General features: G+C 47.0%; 1 protein-coding gene across 1 annotated transcript; it reads left to right on the top strand.

Moving 5' to 3' along the window:
- Positions 1-287: 287 nt before the first annotated feature.
- On the top strand, positions 288-2490 carry LOC103644178 (uncharacterized). Its single transcript, NM_001320784.1, has 3 exons — positions 288-1034; positions 1154-1346; positions 1426-2490. Exons 1-3 carry the CDS (start codon positions 585-587, stop codon positions 1998-2000), a joined length of 1218 nt encoding a protein of 405 aa, NP_001307713.1. The 5' UTR covers positions 288-584; the 3' UTR covers positions 2001-2490.
- Positions 2491-22348: the final 19858 nt, after the last annotated feature.

A 22348-nucleotide genomic window follows, 5' to 3' on the forward strand; every position in this document is an offset into this window, starting at 1 on the left:
GCGAAAAATACCAGCACTACCCCTGTGACCTGAACCAAACCGTCACCCAAAGCCGGTGGGCGGTGGGCGACTCCGTCTTTGCGCGTTCCCCAGCACGAACGGCAACGCCGTGACCCCACGGCGCGGGCCGCGTGCCGGCGTCCCTGCGACCCATGGCGCGACCGGCTCCGCCACGTACCACTGATAGCCCGGTCCCACCGCACGGCGACGTCATGGTGGGCCCCGCCTGAGAGCACACCCCCAGTGACCCAGTCCCCCACCCCTTTTAAATTCGCCCAGTGTCCTCCCGTTTGAACCCCCTTCTTCTCTCTTGGTAGTTTTCGCCCCTCGCGTTGCGTGTATAGACTGTGAAAAAGAGGAGTGGGGAAGGGGAAAAAGAAGAAAGAAAGAGAGAGAGAGAGAGAGAGAGAGAGCGTTCACCGAGAATGGCCGTCGCCTCCGGCGAACGCCCGGCGTACGGGCAGTAGCACGCTGGGACTGGTGGTTGGTTTAGGCCGGTGGTGTGTTGGTGCGGTTGGCTCTGGGTTGGTTACTTGTGCGAGCGAGATTTTGTGGATGTAGGCAGTCGCTGCGCCTCATCCCTCATGCGATCGATGCCGTTCCAGCTCAAGACCGGTCACCACCACCACGGCGCCGCCATGGAAGGGAAGCCGCCGCCGCCGCCGACGACGCAGCAGCCTGCGCCGACGCCGAGGGTGTCGAGGCTCCGGAGGCTGCTCGGGCGGGTGTCTTCATCGGAGAAGTTCGCCGCGGATGGGAAGGACAGGGACAAGGACGAGAAGCTGCCGCCGCCGCCGCCGCCGTTGCCGCCCGCGACCGACGATGCGGACGCCGCGGGGTCACTGGGGCTGGACCGCATGGTGCTCAGTTTCATGGAAGAGGCCTCCGCCGTCGAGCGGCCGCCGCGGGGGCGTTGCAACTGCTTCAACGGCAGTAACCACGAGGAAAGCGACGAGGAGTTTGATTTCCTCCCCTCCGCGCACGCCTCGGCGACGGCCGCCGCTGGGGCAGGGGACGCCTTGGAGGCTCTGAAGGTGCGAAATCTCTTGCGAATTAATTAGGGAAATCTGCAATTCTTCCTTCCCCCCTTCCGAACTCAAACCCGAACCCCAAACCCACATGGATCGAAATGATACGAATGGTGTGTTGACAGGGCCTGGTGCAGAGCGCGAGCGTCGCGGAGCGGAATCTCCTGGCGGACGCGTCTAGGCTCGCCGACAAGTGCGGCAAGGGCTGCAAGGGCAAGGCGGAGTGCCGGCGCGCGGTGGCCGACGGCCTCAGGTCGCTGGGCTACGACGCCTCCGTGTGCACGTCGCGGTGGGAGAAGGCCCCCTCCCACCCAGCAGGTACGTGGTGGCGCGGTGGTTCGGTCCACAGCGTGTCCTGGCCGGTGCCCGGTGCTGACCGCGGAATCCGTGTGCGCAGGCGAGCACGAGTACATCGACGCCGTGGTGGGGAAGGGGAAGGAGCAGGAGGAGGAGGAGGTGAGGCTGATCGTGGAGGTGGACTTCCGGTCGCAGTTCGAGCTGGCGCGGTCGACCAAGGCGTACCGCGCGGCGCTCCAGGCGCTGCCGCCGCTGTTCGTGGGCACCCCGGACCGGCTCGGGCAGATCGTGGCGGTGGTGGCGGAGGCGGCGCGGCAGAGCCTCAAGAAGAAGGGGCTCCACTTCCCGCCGTGGCGGAAGCCGGAGTACATGCGCGCCAAGTGGCTGTCCCCGCACGTCCGCTGCGGCGGCGTCGGAGGCGACATGGTCGCCGTGCCGGCCGCCGCCGCCGCCGCGGCGACGCCCGTCCAGGCGGCGAGTTTTTCCGGCGAGTTCGAGCTCGTGTTCGACAGGAAGCGTAGCAGCGCCGGCGCCGGCGCCGCCGCGGAGGGCGGCGCCGTCGGCGGCGAGAAGATCACGGTGGTGGTGTCGCCGTGGCGCCCGACGGAGGAGGCGAGCAAGAAGCAGCTGCCGCCCAAGGCGAAGGTCGTCACGGGGCTCGCCGCCGTCCTCTGAGCGTGGCGTGGTGATGGACAGAGAATAACGCTCCTACTAGTACTACTGCTGCCTAGCTAGCTAGTACCCGCTCTTCTCGCAATTCTCCCTTCGTTTTCGTTTCTTTTTTGTTTTCCGCCGCGCCTCTCGATCCGTTTGGGGATCTAGTTTTCGGTGTTTTGGTGTTTTCCGGGTTTTATTTTCGGAAAAGGAGAAAAAACACTCGCCGCCGCCTTCTTCCTTATGGTTTCCTTTTTGTTTTGTTTTGACGCTTGTAAGTTTTGGTCTTGGCTGGCATCTCGAGGGGCTTTGTGATCCCTCCGTCCTGCCCGGCGGCCGGGCAATATGTAGCAGCAGTCGTCGTTTCGATACCTGCTTGTAGGCGCAAGCGTGATCACGTCCTATGTGCTGCTGCTTGTAATTTGTGTATTGAGGAGACGAACTGTGCGTGCCGCTTGTTATATTGTTGCCACGGAAAGAGAAGCAGATATATGAGCACTGCCTTATTGTCGCAGATATATTGCGTCGTTTTGTTGCGAAGAGGTAGGTTTGCTTGTTGATTTGGCTCGGTCCTTGGCGTCTGGAGTTTGTAGCGGCCGGCGCCATGGCCGACGAACAGCTGGGCATACTTGCGATCGTGTTCTCCGACGGTTCTCGGCTCAGGTTTCGCCGTGCTCGGGATTCGGATAGGCAGATAGGATAGAGATACCTCCGACTCGTAGCCGTAGCCGTAGCCGTAGGTTGCGATGATCTTGATGAGCCACGCTACCTCCTGATCAAGCCACGGCATGGTCGCAGGGACGATGCTCTGCGTCGTCGTCCACTTGCGCGATATAGAGGAGACGGCGGAAAAAAATAAATAAAAAAATCAAAGCTTGGGCGGGATGCGGAGAAGTGCACTTGGCACTGATCGGCGGCAATCGCCTGGCACTGGCACTGGCACGGCGTGACTCCGCTCGTGCAGTCTCGGGAGGGGTGCCGCTGCCGGGCCACCACCTGCTGCTGCTGCTGCAGCTGCAGCATCGATGCCAGCAGTATCGAACTGCGAGACCGCCCTGGCCGTGGCCATGGGAACGCCGTGACGCTGCGGACCGCCTTTGCCTCCCTCGCACTTCACCTCTTTCACCGCAGTAAAAAAAAACCGGACTCGAACGGTGGATAGGATAGGACCGTACTATACTTTATGTAATATTACCGTGCTAGAGAAAATAAATAAGGCTGCTGGGGGTGTTAAACAGGTCAAAGAAACGAGTGGCCCACTAGCTGGAGCTCGAAAGTACGGTGGTTGAAACACGAGGAGAAAGAGTAGGGTTTTTTTTTTCTTGTTCACGTTGCTCTGGTTGTGGACGAACGGAAGAAAGGGGAAAAAAAAGAAGGGCAGGAGTTTGGCAATTGGCAGCACCACCGTCACCAACAACCCGTCCGGGATCCTCGTGATCCGCACCCACCGTTTCCGTTTGGGGGCGGGTGGGCCGTTAAAGCGAAAGGGGTGGTGGGTTGTGGGGGAGGAGGTGCCGAGGTGGAGGCTCGGCGACGGTGAAACCCAAGGCAGCCACGCCACGCCACGGACCACACTCTCGTCTCGCTCATGTGTGTGCGGGTGCGGCCTCGGCACTGGTGAAACCTCGCAATCCGCCTCGGGTCGGGGCCAAGCCAAGCCATGATCTCATCACCCGCGCCCGCCGCTTTTCGCTCCGCGCTGCCTGCACCCTGCCCCTATGCCTATGGATCTACATCGATCAGCACCAGCGGAGGGGCCGGGTGGCGTGTCACGCCTTCGGGTCGGGTGACGGGACGAGCGGCGGCGTCTGCCCACCTGGCGCCACGCGGTTGCGTTGCGTTCCGCGCGGGTGGCAGGGTAAAAACGTTCGTCCGGTTTCCCTCTCCGACGGGACGGGGCCACCTGTCTGTCGGTAACCGCCTGTCGTCCTCCCGTCCCAGGGGGTGGTGGGTCCCGTGGTGCACAAGGGCCCGTGACCCGGGCCCACGGCCGCGGTAGATAGATAGATACTACTAGATAGCGCAGTGTCCTCTGTGACTCCGGCAGCGGTGTGTTGTGTGGTGCTGCCGTGCTGGTGCGGTGAGGGTTGTTTGTTCGGCGTCCGTCGTGACAGACACGGGGCTCGCGGTCGCCGGTCGCAGGAAGAGGACGATTTTTCTATCAATGGCTGCAGCGGCAGGTGGTAACAGATGCCACTGCCATCTGCCAGGACGCACACACACACACAGGCAGCCTGCACGTCTTGCTTTCAGGAAAGCTACGCGCCACCGGCTGCACCCGCACCTCCCTGCTCCCCACTCCGCCTGCTGCTTCCTCACTTGTCTATTGTCTTCTCACACACACACTCGGTGGTAGAGTAGAGTGCCACAGGGTCAGCTGCAGGACCCATACCAAACTTCAGCGGCAAGGAATAGGGGTGAAAACGGGCGGATACGAACGGATAGTAGCTCATCCTGTATCCTACCCTAATGTATTTAAAACGGATTCGGGATCGGATACGGATAGTTAGAAACGAGACGGATACGGATACAGGAACCGGATATTTATCCGGGCGGATAAGTGACGGATACGGATATTATTTGATCGGATATCGGATACTTGTCGGATAATGCATTAATTGGTTATCATAAAATATTCTTGTTCGATCACGAAATTGCAAGTAAATTAATACTAATAAACATTTAATAGAATATAATCTCAAGTTCCCACATAAAAATGGTAAAGTGAAGTATTGATTATGTTAAAACTTGGATACTTAGAGTGATTTCACGTGTAACTCACGCAATAAGTGGAAATAAAATAGAAAAAACGTTGACATCCTGTGAATTTTATGGTCTCATTCTATTCAAATAAAACCTCAAGTCGCCACATGAAAATGATAAATGAAATATTAATTATGTTGAAACGTCGATACATAAAATGATTTCACGTGTAACTCACGCAATAAGTGGGAGTGGAATGGAAGAAACACCAACATCTTATGGATTTTATAATCCAAATGTTTTTTGAGAACTATATGTAGATATATGTTGTGTCCCAGTAAAAATTGATGAATTTTTTAGGCTATTTGGTGTATTATTAATTTCTTGTTGTAGAAAATCATCAAAATACAATTAAATTCATAAAAATATTGTAGTGTCGACCGAAAATTGCGAATAAGTTACCAATATCAATAAATAGTTTATAAAAAGATAATTCTAAGTTCCCACATGGAGATAATCTTAAGTCCCCACATTTTCATGTTAAAGTCTATTATTTTGATATAAATTTAGACATTATTTCAATGATTTTGGCCCAAAGATATGTTTAAACAAAAATGTGTCGTACTACAAAGTTATAGATCTCTTCGAGCTCTACAATTTTCATATAAACTTTATCTTCATCCGATTTCATATGTAAAAGTTATGATTTTATAACTATATTATTATGCAGAAAAAGAAAAAACGGGTACCCGAATTCCGGGTACCCGTATCCGACCCGAATATCCGGGTATTTACCGGGTAGTACTCGTTCCGTATCCGACCCGAATCCGAAGCTGTACTATCCGGGTATTATCCGTATCCGTCCCGAATATAAAAATACCCGTATCCGTATCCGAAAAATGGTCCCGAATGAGTATCCGTATCCGGTACCCATTTCGGGTACCCTACCCGTTTTCACCCCTAGCAAGGAACCCGCCGCGCTGCTGAAAGATAGAGGACGGGGGCTGAGAGAGAGAAAAACAAAAGAAGGCCGGGCAGCAGGCAGGCAGGCACCACAAGGCGTAGTTGGCACTTCTACTACTACTACTACGTGAAAAGGAGAGGAGAACGACGGCGACCTGCCCCCGCCGGACTCGCGCGAGCCCAACCCGTCCCGGGCCGGGGGAAAACAAAAGGAGGAAAGGGAGGTTCCCCTTTGAAAAAAAAGAAGGAAATAATTAGCAAGGCAAAAAAAAAAGGAGGTAGTAGTACTAGAGCTTTGTTCGTGAGGGCTTTTTTGTGAACAACGTGTAGACGCCGACGGTAGAGAGTGGCAAAAAAAAAAAAAAGAAGAAGAAGGAGAAGCAGAAGAAGAAGCTGCTGCTTTGCTAGTGTCGTTTTGCGCAGTAGTACGCTTGATTGGTGTCTTTAACAGTTTGTTGGTTTTTATACTACTACTAATAAAGTGGGGGTTACGCGGTTCACGAAGAACACCGCCGCCGATCGTTTGCGAACTGTTCCATTCAGAGAGAAAGAGAGATCGATCGATCTACTGTCCAGTCAGAGAGGTTTAGGCGTCCAATCGTCGTCTTTGTGACCCACCACTTTTTACGCAAAATTCTTAGCCAAAATGGTGATGCCAACTAGCTAGAAATGCCGGATGAACCGGCACCCTACCCTTCCTTTTCCCGACAACGTTGACACGAGCTAGCTAGCTAGATGGATGGATGGATGGATATTTCGAAAGAGAAGGAAGGCCGGAGAAAACTGGGGGCGAGAATATATGTCACCGGCCTCTCCCCCCACAGCTGCATTCTTTCTTTCTTTCTCATGAAGCTGACTCCCAGCTACCTGTGGGCTGTGGCTCACACGCCATCGATCGCAGGCAGATAAAAATATCCGCAGAACCGTCGGGCTCTAGCCGCACGACGAGTCCCCATCCGGCTTGCGTTCGAAGGCCCTTGGTTCAACGTCCAAACCATCTTCGGAATAAGCTTCTTTTTCAACTGTTTACTAAAGCTAAGAAAATACGTAGCGTGAATGGGTTACAATGGTCTACAACTAAGATAGACCAAAAAAACTTATGATGTAATCACGCGTTGTAGACACAAGTATAACACTATAGATCTTGTTCAGATATTCCTATCCCTTCTGGATTGGATAGAATTTAGAAAAAAAAAACTTATAATTTTTTTTTGACTTATCTGAGATTTAAACCACTCAATCATATCTAATCTATATGAATTATTGAGAGCAAAACGATCAAACCGGTAGTCCTTTACAAGAAGGCAAACACTGCGGGATTAGAAACCTCGCCAGCGGTTTCATGGACTCCACAGTAGTATTGTTTTCTCGCCCTTTATATATAGAAAGAACCAGCTAGCACGATGTGACGGAGGCACACGATATATATCTGGGCGGCTCATCGTGATAGCATACTCCTTGGCCTATTTCTCCTTTTTATATATCAAAGATACTTCCTGCTACCAAACAAACAAACAGTGGCGGGGAAAGTGTGCGTGTAAAAAAAACAAAGGTGATGTTTGATTCACGAAATGTAATGTACATGCTAATGATAATGGTTTATACTCGAGTGCTGGCGGTAACAAGTTTAAATAAATCAGAATCAATTTTTAGTGTGATATGTGATTACTATTGAACTAAAACAAATATAATTTAACGTTATCAATTATGTTGGGGGCCTTCGGCTTCTGAAGGTCCTCAAAAACGTAATTTGACTGTTTTCCAAGAGAAATATGTGAACAGGTATATTCGAAGTCAGATTGCGAGTATACAAGAGCATGGTTAAGATGAAGCTTGACTGGGACGGCGATCACGACGAAGGATAAGACGATCACGAAGCTATGTGCAGAAGAGCTTCGGCATAACGGCGGGAAAGGGAAACCGACTTAAAGATGAAAAGCCAAATTAGACCTCGAAGAATTACTATAGAGTTATTGATAAATGTAAAGGGCATTAATGTAATTTTGCATGGGCTGCGACCCGTGCCTATAAATAGGTGAACAGTATTCCCGTACTGTTCACGCTGACTTGGCATTCACTTTTGCGTCACGCCTGTATTCTCATTCCTTCAAGCCGAAGCATTTGAGAACAAGTCCCCAACAAATTACTTATTACATTACATATATGCAAACCAAACGGCACGTGATATTTATTGAGGCTATAAAAGAGCATCGGTTCTCTACTTCTCATACACTACACCTTATTTCTGCAATTGTAGCACAACACCTGCGGTTTGCAAGGCACCAACAAAGCAAGACACGCTGCGCTGCTCTGAAAGTTAGTTGGAATGATGCGTCCTTTTGGTGGCTTCGGAACCCCACAGTAATAAGAAAGTTGCTTGTGTTGCGGGCCTGCGGCAGATGAAAAACCCCATAGTAATAAGAAATAACATGAAGCATGTAAGTTACTGGTGTTCGAATGCATTAGAGCTAATAGTTATGATCAATTTGGAAAGGCTTCGCTTTCGGCAATTGCAGCTTAAATTTTTCTAGTTCCACCATAAAATAGCTCCAACAAATCTGTTGAAGTGGGTTCTATATATAGCTGTTTGAATGCAATATGGGCCCATGGTGTTCGAATCAGCCCGTGACGCTGAAGGAGCTGACCCCGATTATTACCGCTAGATTTCTCCAGTCTACTTTCAGAGACTCCCTTGACAACGTCGAGTGTGCTACACTATAGTAGTAGAACAGATTAAAGATAAAAAAGGAGAAGATGACTTGTGAGACGAAAAGGAAAAGCAAAGTGAAAACTCGAGTGAATAAAAGCTAAATAAAGCACAGGGAGTGAGTCGCCTCGTGCATCTTCCCGTCCAGAGTCTTCACGGGAGGGAGCTTGAGAATACTTTTTTCTCTTTTTGAGGGGTAGTAGTAGTATATAAAGGGGAAGAAGGCGGCAGCAGCGAAGGGCGCGGCGGCGAGGGCTTTTGGGAAGAACGGAACCGAACGGGGAACGGCCGAGGGCAAAGAATCCTCCGATCCGAACCAACACGCGAGCGATTGAAAAAAAATAAACCGATCGAGATATAGAACAGTTTTTTTGTACTAGTAGTCTGATGATTTAGGGGGCGTTTGGTTTCTAGGGACTAATGTTTAGTCCCTTCATTTTATTCCTTTTTAGTATATAAATTGCTAAATATAGAAACTAAAATAAAGTTTTAGTTTCTATATTTGACAATTTTGGAACAAAAATGGAATAAAATGTAGGGACTAAACATTAGTCCCTAGAAACCAAACACCCCCTTAGTTCTAACTTTTGTAGACGATACCATATCCACTTCTACCTTGAGTTATAGGATGTATATACACGCGGTCGTTCGAAACGGCCGGAGAAACGAAGGGATGTGCGCGCTTTCCGTTCCTTTTCATTTCACGAGAGGCACCGCCGCTTTGGTTTCTTGTGCCTTCCCCTGCCCCGGCGCCATGCCGCCATCTCTTTCGATCGTGACACGCGGGAAGAGGAGAGAGAGAAAAGAAAGAGAATAAAATAATAAAAAATTAGTCGGTTGTCCGTGCGTTGCGACGGCTTACAACAATACTCACGTAAACTATTCATAAAAAAATTCAAGATTTTTTATTGATTGTCTCCGCTTTCTGTATAATATTTTTTTGATTTGACTAATTGATGTTATTATTTACTCCATGCAAATATGTCTTGATACAACACGACCAATGAAGTAAGTGATTAGAAGAGAGTTATTGACTGAATAAACAGAGATTATAAAATGACATAATTCCATCATACATAGACCAAATAAGAGAAAGTTTGTGAGATCAAGTTTATAAAATAAGTCACATGAAGTCAAACTTATAAAAAAGATAGATCAAAATATGGAGTGATTGCTAAAGTCAGGCATCAATAAAAACTGGATGCGCTCCATATAAATTACGCTACTTCATAGCAATTACTAACGTTTAAAACCAACAAATAACCTTTTATTTTGCTGTTAGTGTGACAAATCATTGCTGCTCCATCCAATTCAGCAACCTCAAACACCATGTAGTCCATTGCGTCAATGTGATCTCAGAAACGACCTAATGCTTGCAAGAGCAAAGAACGTCGTGACGTGCTTGGGCTGTAGCCTCGGCCCGTATTGCTGGCCCGGCCCAACACGATTATTTTTTTATTTTAAAAAAACGTATATACCTATATACAATTTATATTCAATATTAAAAATATCTTAGCGTGATGTTTTACTAATTAGACAGTTTCACCCAGTGTCTCCCACCCTTCTTCCATCAGGGAATGGGTTCGAACCCTACCTCTTGCACCGTTTTTTAACATTTTACGCTGATTTAATTAAATGGATCGACGGGATAACGGGCTGGCCCGACACAATTAGCAAGCCGGTATGACGTGTCTGTGCCATAGTTGTGACCCGCGTGCATCTAGCCCGTGTCGGGCGTCGTTACGCTGATTTAATTAAATGGATCGACGGGCTAATGGGCTGGCCCGACACAGTAGCAGACCGGCATGACGTGCCTGTGCCATAGTTGTGGCTCGCATGCATCTAGCCCGTGTCGGACATTGTTTGACATCTATAGACGTGCAACAGAATAATTTGAAATAGCTGTGAGTGGTTATTTGTAAAAAAATGACGCATGAAGACCGTTGAAACTGGTGTTTTAAGTATAGTATATAAATCCGGTGCGGTCGAGCGGCGAGCTAAGAAAGGAGTGGGTGTGTGGACTGTGGATCGGGTCACAAGCGGGAAGGGAAAACGAGGTGAAAGCTCTTCATCGAATTCCTACGTATCTGGAGCTGGTGTCATCTCGTATGCTTTTGCATTGCTTTGTAGTACTAGTACTGTACGTCGCCGCAACTCGCGACAATAATACAGGGCTCGGCGGTGGCGCTCTCGGCCCGCCTGTCGAGTTGTTTTCGGCCCAAAGCGAGGTTCGGTTCGGCGCCGGGTGTTGCGCGAAGACGCCCATGGCAGGCAGGCAACTGTCATGTAAAAGAAAGGAAAGCGAAATGTGTATAAATGTGTGGTAGCGAAATGTGCATAATTAAATGTGTGGTAGCGAAATGTGTAGTACATATCAATTCTTAGGGTCTGTTCAGTTCAGCTGTAGACTCTTGAAAATTTGATTCTAACAATGAGGTATGAGAAAGCTGCTGTGAGACGACAATTACGAGAAAAAAGCAAAGTTTGTTTGAGGTAGGATGTGGTTCTGAATTAAAATTGAGGAATCTATATATCTTCATGAATATATTCTGTTGTTGTACATGTTTGATTGGGACTAGTGAATCTGGTTTGGATTTTAAGCTCCGGGGCGCTAGAATTGAAATCGATAATGCTTAGAAGCACCCCAGACCCACAAACTCGGCCCGCTGGGAATGAAGCAAATAAAGACGCCAGTAGAGTATACTCTACGGCGGCTTCTGGAGGATCCAGATGTACATGATAGTCCTGTAAGTTTGGGTCGTGCTTGCTGGGCAGCACGAGCCCGGTACGAAATAGATGGCACGCAGCCCGGTCCGGCACGAGAAAAAACCGGACCAGCACGACACGTTAGATGGGCTGGGTCGTGCTCCAGCTGGTGGCCCGACGGCCCAAATAGCCCGGCACGCCATCGTGGGCCGTGCTCGGGCCAGCCCGGCACGATTTAGGGTTAGGGAATCGAGGTCTCGCGTCGCGCGATATTTATTTCCAGCCCCAGTCGTTCCTGTGGCGGCGGTCTCGGTTTAGGGTTAGGTGAAAGGGAATTAGGCTTACACCTATTTCCTAATTGATTTTGGTGGTTGAATTGCCCAACACAAACAATTGGAGTAACTAGTTTTGCTCTAGTGTATAAGTTATACAGGTGTCAAAGGTTCACACTTAGCCAATAAAAAGACCAAGAATTGGGTTCAACAAAGAGAGCAAGGGATAACCGAAGTGTGCCCTGGTCTGGCGCACCGGACTGTCCGGTGTGCCACCGGACAGTGTCCGGTGCACCAGAGGACTTCACGCTGAACTCCTCACCTTCGGGAAAATCCAGAGGCGCTCCGCTATAATTCACCGGACTGTCCGGTGTACACCGGACAGTGTTCGGTGCCCCAGGGAAGAGCGACTCTAGAACTCGCCAGCTTCAGGAATTCGCTCCGCTATAATTCACTGGACATGTCCGGTGTACACCGGACTGTCCGGTGAGCCAGCGGAGCAACGGCTATTCGGCGCCAACGGTCAACTGCTACAGCATTAAATGCGCGCCAGAGCGCACAGAAGTCAGGCACGCGCAAAGTGGCGCACCGGACACTCTACAGTACATGTTTGGTGTGCCACCGGACATCCAGGCGGACCCAGCAGTCAGAGCTCTAACGGTCGGAACCCAACGGCCTGGTGACGTGGCTGGCGCACCTGACACTGTCCGGTGCACCATGCGACGGACAGCCCCACCAAACGACTAGTTTGGTGGTTGGGGTTATAAATACCCCCAACCACCCCACATTCAAGACATCCAAGTTTTCCAACTTCCAACCACTTACAAGAGCTAGGCATTCAATACAAGACACACCCAAGTGATCAAATCCTCTCCCAATTCCACAAAAGCTTTAGTGTTAAGTGAGAGTGATTTGTTGTGTTTCTTTGAGCTCTTGCGCTTGGATTGCTTTCTTCTTTCTCATTCTTTCTTGTGATCAATACTCAATTGTAACCAAGGCAAGAGACACCAATTGTGTGGTGGTCCTTGCGGGGAAGTTTTGTTCCCGGTTGATTTGAGAAGAGAAAGCTCACTCGGTCTGAGGGACCGTTTGAGAGAGGGAAGGGGTTGAAAAAGACCCGTCCTTTGTGGCCTCCTCAACGGGGAGTAGGTTTGCGAGAACCGAACCTCGGTAAAACAAATCCGCGTGTCACACTCTATTTGCTTGCGATTTGTTTTGCACCCTCTCTCGCAGACTTAATTGTATTTCTAACGCTAACCCGGCTTGTAGTTGTGATTAACTTTGTAAATTTCAGTTTTGCCCTATTCACCCCCCCCCCCTCTAGGCGACTTTCAATTGGTATCAAAGCACGGTGCTTCATTAGAGCCTAACTGCTCGAAGTGATGTCGGGAGAACACGCCAAGAAGGAGAAGGAGACCGGCGACAAGCCCACTACAAGCCATGGGAAGGCCTCATCGGGAGAGTCCCGCAACAAGGGGAAGGGGAAGGAGAAGAAAGCATCTTCCCACAAGTCGCGTCGGAGTGGCGACAAGAAAAAGAAGATGAGGAAGGTGGTCTACTACGAGACCGACACTTCGTCACCTTCCACCTCCGGCTCCGACGCGCCCTCCATAACTTCTAAGCGCCATGAGCGCAAGAAGTTTAGTAAGATCCCCTTACACTACCCTCGCACTTCTAGACATACTCCATTACTTTCCGTTCCATTAGGCAAACCGCCAACCTTTGACGGTGAAGATTATGCTAGGTGGAGTGATTTAATGAAATTTCATCTAACCTCACTCCCCAAAAGTATATGGAATGTTGTTGAGTTTGGAGCACAGGTACCATCCGTAGGGGATGAGGACTATGATGAGAACGAAGTGGCCCAAATCGAGCACTTCAACTCCCAAGCCACAACCATACTCCTCGCCTCTCTAAGTAGGGAGGAGTACAACAAGGTGCAAGGATTAAAGAGCGCCAAGGAAGTTTGGGACGTGCTCAAGACCGCGCACGAGGGTGATGAACTCACCAAAATCACCAAGCGGGAAACGATCGAGGGGGAGCTCGGTTGCTTCCGTCTACGCCAAGGGGAGGAGCCACACGACATGTACAACCGGCTCAAAACCTTGGTGAATCAAGTGCGCAACCTCGGGAGCAAGAAATGGGATGACCACGAGGTGGTTAAGGTTATTCTAAGATCACTTATTTTCCTTAACCCTACTCAAGTACAATTAATTCGTGGCAATCCTAGATATACACTAATGACTCCCGAGGAAGTAATCGGGAATTTTGTGAGCTTTGAGTTTATGATCAAAGGCTCAAGGAAGATCAACGAGCTTGACAGCACCTCCACGTCTGAAGCTCAACCGGTCGCATTTAAGGCGACGGAGGAAAAGAAGGAGGAGTCTACACTGAGTAGAACACCCATCGACGCCTCCAAGCTCGACAACGAGGAAATGGCGCTTGTCATCAAAAGCTTTCGCCAAATCCTCAAGCAAAGGAGGGGGAAAGACTACAAGCCCCGCTCCAAGAAGGTTTGCTACAAGTGTGGTAAGCCCGATCACTTTATAGCAAAATGTCCTATTTCTAGTGACAGGGGCGACGACAAGAAGGGGAGAAGAAAGGAGAAGAAGAGGCACTACAAGAAGAAGGGCGGCGATGCCCATGTTTGTCGCGAGTGGGACTCCGACGAAAGCTCTAGCGACTCCTCCGACGACGAGGACGCCGCCAACATCGCCGTCACCAAGGGACTTCTCTTCTCCAACGTCGGCCACAAGTGCCTCATGGCAAAGGACGACAAAAAGAAGAAGGTTAAATCCAAATCCTCCACTAGATATGAGTCCTCTAGTGATGATAATGCTAGTGATGAGGAAGATAATTTGCGTACCCTTTTTGCCAACTTAAACATGCAACAAAAAGAGAAATTAAATGAATTAATTAGTGTTATTCATGAGAAGGATGACCTTTTGGACTCCCAAGAGGACTTCCTAATCAAGGAAAACAAAAAGCATGTTAAAGTTAAAAATGCCTATTCTCTAGAAGTTGAAAAATGTGAAAAATTATCTAGTGAACTAAGCACTTGCCATGAGACTATAGACAACCTTAGAAATGAGAATGCTAATTTGTTAGCTAAGGTTGATTCTATTGCTTGTAATGTTTCAATTCCCAATCTTAGAAATGATAATGATAATTTGCTTGCTAAGATTGAAGAATTAAACTGTTGGGGACTTGTTCTCAAATGCTATGAATCAAGAACAAGGCAACACAAAATGTTAAATATCAAAGCCCTTCGTCCTTTGGATCATTATTTCCCTTCGGATATAATGGATTTCGGACGAAGGTCATGAAGGACAAACCTTCATGATCATGATAAAAGATAAAGAACATTCAAACACAGAATACAGAAAATAACATAATCTCTGTAAACATTGTTATTAATTTATTTTACTTATATTACTTATGTAAACACCGGTAAATTACAAATGTACCTTCGGCTTGAAGGAATGTGAGTACAGGTGTGATGCAAAAGCAAATGCCAAATCAGCGTGAACAGTACAGGAATATTGTTCACCTATTTATAGGCACGGGTCACAGCCCATGCAAAATTACATTAATACCCATTACATTTAACAATAACTCTATAGTAATTCTTCGAGGTCTAATTTGGCTTTTCATCTTTAAGTCGGTTCCCCTTTTCTGCCGTTATGCCGAAGCTTTTCTGCACATGGCTTCGTGATCGTCTTATCCTTCGTCGTGATCGCCTTTCGTCCCAGTCAAGCTTCGTCTTTAACCGTGCTTTTGTATACCCGCAATCTAACTTCAAAGGTACCTGTTTACATATTTCTCTTGGAAAACATTGTCAAATCATGTTTTTGAGGACCTTCGGAAGCCGAAGGCCCCCAACAGTAGCCCCTCACAATATTAATTTACTGTAAAGATAAATTTATATTGCGATACGGACGAAGGCTATGAGCCAAAGGTCCGAAAAAACACCTTCCTTTTGCTAGAATAGCAACAGTCATTGACAAGCGGGGCCCTCCAACTTTCGACATACTGGGTGTATAAATAAGGGCTCACCACAAGTTTATTTGGCACGCTATCTTGCCATTTGCTCTGCCTACTCAAATAGCTCTCTGTCCACAAATATTTGACTGCCTCTCTAGATTTTAAGCTTCGGACCAAAAAGCACTTTTTAAAAGGACTTCCGAAGGGATGTCTCAGGAAAAGAAAGTTGTTGCCGGAGTGAAGCTGAGCCTTTCTGAGGAGAAAAATCTGGGCTTCATTGAATCAATAGCAAAAACAAATACAGAGAAAATTACTAGGGAAATTTTGGAAAGCTTATCTGAAGATACTGGTGAAAGTGATAGTTATGACGCAGACAGCGGAGGTGAGCATTTTGAAGATCGACCATGGCGACCAAGCCATTCAGTCTTCGGAAAATCAACTATTGGACAAAGTCACCTTGAAAACATGAGGGGAAGATATTTTCGAGATTTATCCATCGTGAGGGCAGATGAAGTCGTGATCTTCCGAAGCTTTTTTAAAGCTGGGCTACGATTCCCTTTAAGTAGGTTTGTGGTAGAAGTTCTGAAAATATATCAGGTTTATCTTCATCAACTTACCCCTGAAGCAATAATAAGAATGGGAGTCTTCGTCTGGGCCGTGAAGAGCTAGAGCCTGGAACCAAGTGCGAAAAGCTTTTGCAATATACATGAGTTAGTATATGAGACGAAGCCCTGGGGTAAGGAGCAATATCATAACAACTTTGGTTGTTACAGCTTCGGTGCTCGCTCTGGATCAAGCTGTCCCGTGCCAACCTTTCGGAAGAGATGGCCCGGGGAATGGATGAAAGAATGGTTCTATGTAAAAAATGATTTGAAGGTTTGAGAAGATATTAAAGATATCATCATGTGCCCTATCTGGCAGCGCTTCGAACTCCGGAAACCGAAGGTAGAAATGGATGAAGTAGCCGAAGAATGCCAAAGGGCCTTCGGCGTAGTCTGCTCTTTTATTGGGACAAGGGATTTAATACAAGAACACATTGCCTTCAGAGTATGGCCACTTGCAGATAACTGGGAAATGCCGAAAGAAACTGTTAAAAAAACTGACGAAGGTGGACTAGTCAGGCTGAAGTACACATTCAAGTACGGAGACAAGTTCGTTGAGCCAGATGATGATTGGTTAAAGAGCATTGAGACTGTAAGTGATGAATTGCTTGGGGTATATTCAAAGGCCGAAGACACTGCATTATCAGCGACCTTCGGAGGCCGAAAGAAGAAAAGACTCAACCGGGTATTTGACGCAATTGGGTTTGTCTACCCCGACTACCATTATCCAGCGCGGGGTCAAAAAAGAAAAAGCACAACTTCTGCAAAAGAAACTGCTTCAGCCGCTCCTAGCGAGCCAGCGCCGAAGAGAAAAAGGGTAAAGGTTCTCACACACCGGCCACGCTATATTGAACCAGACACGGTGCTTGAGTTCGCCGGTGAGACCTCTACGGCCACCGAAGCTAGAGAACCAACTCCACTGCCAAAAATCGTAGAGCTGGCCGAAGTGCCAGCGACAGAAAAGATAGAAGAACCGAGGGCTGAAGAAGTAAAGATATCAACAGAAGAAGTAAAAATATCAGAAATTTTGAGTCCTTCAGGAGAAATCGAGGTAGCAAAAAGTCAAAAGGGGCCAACAGTGACTCCAAAAAGAAAAGGAATGGTTAATGTGCTAGATGTTTTGGAGACAATTAAATCTTCAAGCATAACTCCAAAGAAAACTATTGAAACTCCTGAAGTGCCTGGTGAAACCCTTGCTGTTGAAACTTCGAAGCAACAACCTGAAACTGAAGCTGGGCCTTTAGAACCTACGAAGATAAATCCCTTGGAAGCCGAAGAACCAAAAAGGACAGAGCCAATTTTGGTTGAAGAAACTGACACTGCTGCCCCCGAAGCATCCTCCGAGGCCCTCAATTATATTATACGACATGCTTCTGGAAAAAGATTATCTGAAGAAGAGATTTTTGAGGCTAATCACTATGCCCGGGAATTGAAGTATCCAAAGGGAGCCTTAGTATTCAATGGCACGGACGAAGATGACTTTTTATACTGCCTCCCGGACAACAAAGAATTATCTGTCTGCCGGGAGATGGCTAGAAGTATAGGGTTTCCGAAGCTTGAAGTTGGACTCTGCGCTATGACGAAGGACGATCTTGCAGATAGTCTTGCATATAATAGTCTGACGGTATGAGAACTGTATATTTAGAAATTTATAATTTTCAAATCATTCTTTTATTCTTATACTAATTCTTGTATATATAGGGTTTAATATTGAGCAACGCGCTGAGAGCGCAAAAGAATGCCGAAGACGAGAGCTATGATATTGCTTTCAACAATCTACGATCAGAGGTTATTAAGCTGAGGAACGAAGCTCTGGAAAAAGATAAAATTCTGCTTACATTGGTGGGCAAGATAAAGGAAGACGGAGCTACCTCTAAGGCTCAAGCTGAAGCCCAAAAACGCGAAATTAAAGATCTTCAGAAACAGCTAGCCAGAGCTAAAGAAGAACGTATACTTGAAGAGACAAAACGAGAGCTTAGTGATCAATGGGCCAATCATTTAGAAATAAATGTTAAAGAGCTTCGTGCATCCCAGAGAAGATGCTATGATAAATCCATAGTGTGTGTTAAGAAGATAAAATCCAGCTTCGCCAACGTTGGCGCATTCTCTAGCGAAGAGAATTTCTTAAGGGGCAATCCCGAAGGTCCAATGGAATGGATCAGTCACGAAGCTGAGGCCTTCGAGGAAATCCTGAATAGCCGCGGAGACATATGTGCTTTTCCGGGTGCTAGAGGAATTGCTACTGTTTTGGAGAGGAAAGGTTGCGAGCATGTAAAATCTTTAGCGCAATCCGAAGCTACTTTGTCCTCCGAAGACATTAAAGACCCCTCAGCCGAAGCAAGCATGATCGGCGGAAAAATTTTCACCGATATTTGGGACAACGGCGGCCGAGAAATGGCCCAAGAAATTATTCAAAAGAGCGAAAAAGGCATCCACGATGCTAGAAAAGTAGCAGAGGCTGCTGAGAAAAGTACAGAGTCCGAAGGGCAAATAGGTATTAATTAGTGGTTTTTATTCTGTTGCAATTTTTTATTCCAGACTTTGTTCGCGGTTTGTAATAGTAATATAGTTGTATCTTCTCCTCCCTCAGAACCTGCTGAGGCATCTCCGGGCCCCCACCCGAAGGGGGACGATGAAATTAGAAAAATGGCTGAAGCCATCATGGACAAGGTTGTCGACCAGCTACTGAACGAAGCTGCAGAAATAGTTCTTAAGGAGGATTAAATGCTATTGTAGAAACATTTGGAACGTAACATGTGTAATACATTGTAACTTTGAATGTAATATATAATCTATTTATAGTTCAATTCTTTACGATGCATGAAATTTTGCATACATACCATTTTTTGAGCCTTCGGCGAAAAAAAACACCTTCCCTTCTTTTCATGCTTCGTGAAGAAAATCTTTTATATATCACAAGAATTTGCATACTTCTCTGATGGAGAATATCCAAGCTTCGTGAAATATTCTCTGAAGCTAAAAAAAGTTTTATGTTGCCTCTCTAATGAAGCTACACTTCTTCTCGATTTATCTTGTGCCTTAGCACGATTTTCTCTTTTTCAAAACATTCTCCGAAGATCAATGTTGTATCCCCTTCTTGTTCCACATGCAATATGTTGTATGATGCTTATGTTATGCAGAATGATGTGATGATGTTATGTTATGCAAAATGATATTTGTGCCGAAAGTACACACATCCCTGCAATAAAGCACACAATCTTTTTATATCAGCGCTGACTTTTCGTTGTAAGCCTCCCTTAGGAGCTTCTTCGCCTTTTACTTCAGCGGAATCAGCGATTATTTTTCGCTGTAAACCTCCCTTAGGAGCTTCTTCGCCTTTTACTTCAGCGGAATCAGCGTTTATTTTTCGCTGTAAGCCTCCCTTAGGAGCTTCTTCGCCTTTTACTTTCGGCGGAATCAGCGCTTATTTTTCGCTGTAGGCTTAGAAAACTTACACTACGCTCCCTTAGGAACGGCTTTTTGCTGCTTCGAATAAATTGCACTGCGTTCCTTAGAACAAATTTTTGATAACTCGAAAATCCTCCTTACCAATCATAAATTCTCATGCTTTGGCATCTTAGGCCTATGGAGAAGATATATTTTCATTACGGTAAAGAGTGAAACTATTACAAGAAATTGAAAGGCGATAAAAGACGTTAAAACTACCCTTAATTGTTCCTTATTAAAAAGAAAGCAATACTGAATGTTAAAATGCGAAAAACTGCTGTCGAGGTAGGATATTTGTCAGTAAATGTGCTTCGACTCTGGCACAGTGCTATTGATTGTGCGAGCTTCGGACTCCTCTCTGAAGTCCCGCTGGAGGTTAGTGCGCTGACTCTCTTCTGGCTGATGGCCTCTTTGTGTTGGTGGTGGCGGCGGAGGCTGCTGCCAAGATGCTTGGGGTTGGCTTGCCGAAGCAACAGAAACTGCAGGGTGATTGCCTACATATTCTGGAATGTAAGGCGAATGATACGAAGCAGTATGCATGACTTGCTTCGGCTGACTTTGTTGTGCTGCAGCTTCTGCTATCTCCTTTTGCTTCTAGATGGTAACGTGACACATCCTGGTAGTGTGGCCCTTGTCTTCACCACAGAATAGGCAGTAAATCTTTCTTGGTTGATCTCCAAATCTTCCCCCGAAGCCCCTGGCGCCTCTGCCCCTTGGCGCTGGTGGCCGAAAAGAGCTTTGCTGCTGCCCCGAAGCTTGTGAAGAATATTGTGGCCTTTGCTGCTGACTCCCTCTATCGTCATTTTGAGTAGAGTTATGAATTGACCTGACGTGCCTCGGGTGAAATCTTCCTCCGAAGTCCCTGGTCATTTCAGAGAACCTGAATGCTTCCTCCCTTCTTTGGCGAAAGTCATTGTCAGCTCGAATATACTCGTCCATCTTCAGGAGCAGCTTCTCCAAAGTCTGTGGTGGCTTCCTGGCAAAGTATTGCGCTGAAGGTCCCGGCCGAAGTCCCTTAATCATGGCCTCAATGACAATTTCATTGGGCACTGTTGGCGCCTGTGCCCTCAGACGCAGAAACCTTCGGACATACGCCTGAAGGTATTCTTCGTGGTCCTGGGTACACTGGAATAGAGCCTGAGCGGTGACTGGCTTTGTCTGAAATCCTTGGAAGCTGGTTATCAACATATCCTTCAGCTTTTGCCATGAAGTAATTGTCCCTGGTCGAAGAGAGGAGTACCAAGTCTGAGCAACACTCTTGACGGCCATGACAAAATACTTTGCCATGACTGCCGTATTACCACCATACGAAGATATGGTTGCCTCATAGCTCATCAAAAATTGCTTTGGGTCTGAATGACCGTCATACATGGGGAGCTGAGGTGGCTTGTAAGACTGGGGTCATGGTGTAGCCTACAATTCTGTTGATAGAGGAGAAGCATCATCAAAAGCAAAATTTCCATGATGGAAATCTTCATACCAGTCATCCTCATTGTAGAAACCCTCCTGATGGAGCTCTCTGCGCGGAGGCCTTCGATTCTGGTCATCCTGAACAAGATGATGAACCTCTTCCGAAGCTTCATCTATCTGCCTCTGAAGGTCAGCTAGACGAGCCATCTTCTCCTTCTTTCGTTGCACCTGTTGTTGGAGAATCTCCAGGTTTTGGATTTCCTGGTCCAAGTCGTCCTCCGGAGGCGTTGGACTGGTGGCCTTCCTCTTCTGGCTTCGGGCCTCCCTAAGAGAAAGGACGTCCTGATTGGGGTCCAGCGGCTGCAGAGTGGCAGCCCCTGTCGCTGAAGCTTTCTTCGGCGGCATGACGAAGGTGATGTTTGCCGAAGATGTTCAAAAGCTCAAGAAATGGAAGTGAGTTCACCGGAGGTGGGCGCCAATGTTGGGGACTTGTTCTCAAATGCTATGAATCAAGAACAAGGCAACACAAAATGTTAAATATCAAATCCCTTCGTCCTTTGGATCATTATTTCCCTTCGGATATAATGGATTTCGGACGAAGGTCATGAAGGACAAACCTTCATGATCATGATAAAAGATAAAGAACATTCAAACACAGAATACAGAAAATAACATAATCTCTGTAAACATTGTTATTAATTTATTTTTACTTATATTACTTATGTAAACACCGGTAAATTACAAATGTACCTTCGGCTTGAAGGAATGTGAGTACAGGTGTGATGCAAAAGCAAATGCCAAATCAGCGTGAACAGTACAGGAATACTGTTCACCTATTTATAGGCACGGGTTGCAGCCCATGCAAAATTACATTAATACCCATTACATTTAACAATAACTCTATAGTAATTCTTCGAGGTCTAATTTGGCTTTTCATCTTTAAGTCGGTTCCCCTTTTCTGCCGTTATGCCAAAGCTTTTCTGCACATGGCTTTGTGATCGTCTTATCCTTCGTCGTGATCGCCTTTCGTCCCAGTCAAGCTTCGTCTTTAACCGTGCTTTTGTATACCCGCAATCTAACTTCGAAGGTACCTGTTTACATATTTCTCTTGGAAAATATTGTCAAATCATGTTTTTGAGGACCTTCGGAAGCCGAAGGCCCCCAACATAAACATTACTCTTGCTAGCCTTAGGAATGAAAATGAAAAATTGCTTACTAAGGTTAAAGAACTAGATGTTTGCAATATTACAATTTCCGATCTTAGAGATAAAAATGATATATTGCGTGCTAAGATTGTTGAACTTAATTCTTGCAAACCATCTACATCTACCGTTGAGCACACTATTATTTGCACTAGATGTAGAGATGTTGATATTAATGCTATACATGATCACATAGCTTTAATTAAACAACAAAATGATCATATAGCTAAACTAGATGCAAAAATTTCCGAGCATAAAATTGAAAATGAAAAATTTAAATTTGCTCGTAGTATGCTTTATAGTGGGAGACGCCCTGGCATTAAGGATGGCATTGGCTTCCAACAGGGAGGCAATGTCAAAATTAATGCCCCTC

This window comes from Zea mays, chromosome 1 (genome assembly GCF_902167145.1).
Source record: "Zea mays cultivar B73 chromosome 1, Zm-B73-REFERENCE-NAM-5.0, whole genome shotgun sequence".
In the NCBI taxonomy this organism is placed as follows: domain Eukaryota; kingdom Viridiplantae; phylum Streptophyta; class Magnoliopsida; order Poales; family Poaceae; genus Zea; species Zea mays.

Coding starts and splice junctions, on each gene's coding strand:
- LOC103644178 (NM_001320784.1), top strand. CDS start 585: ATGCGATCGATGCCGTTCCAGCTCAAGACCGGTCACCACCACCACGGC. Junction 1,035..1,153: donor ACGCCTTGGAGGCTCTGAAG/GTGCGAAATCTC, acceptor GTGTGTTGACAG/GGCCTGGTGCAGAGCGCGAG. Junction 1,347..1,425: donor GGCCCCCTCCCACCCAGCAG/GTACGTGGTGGC, acceptor CCGTGTGCGCAG/GCGAGCACGAGTACATCGAC.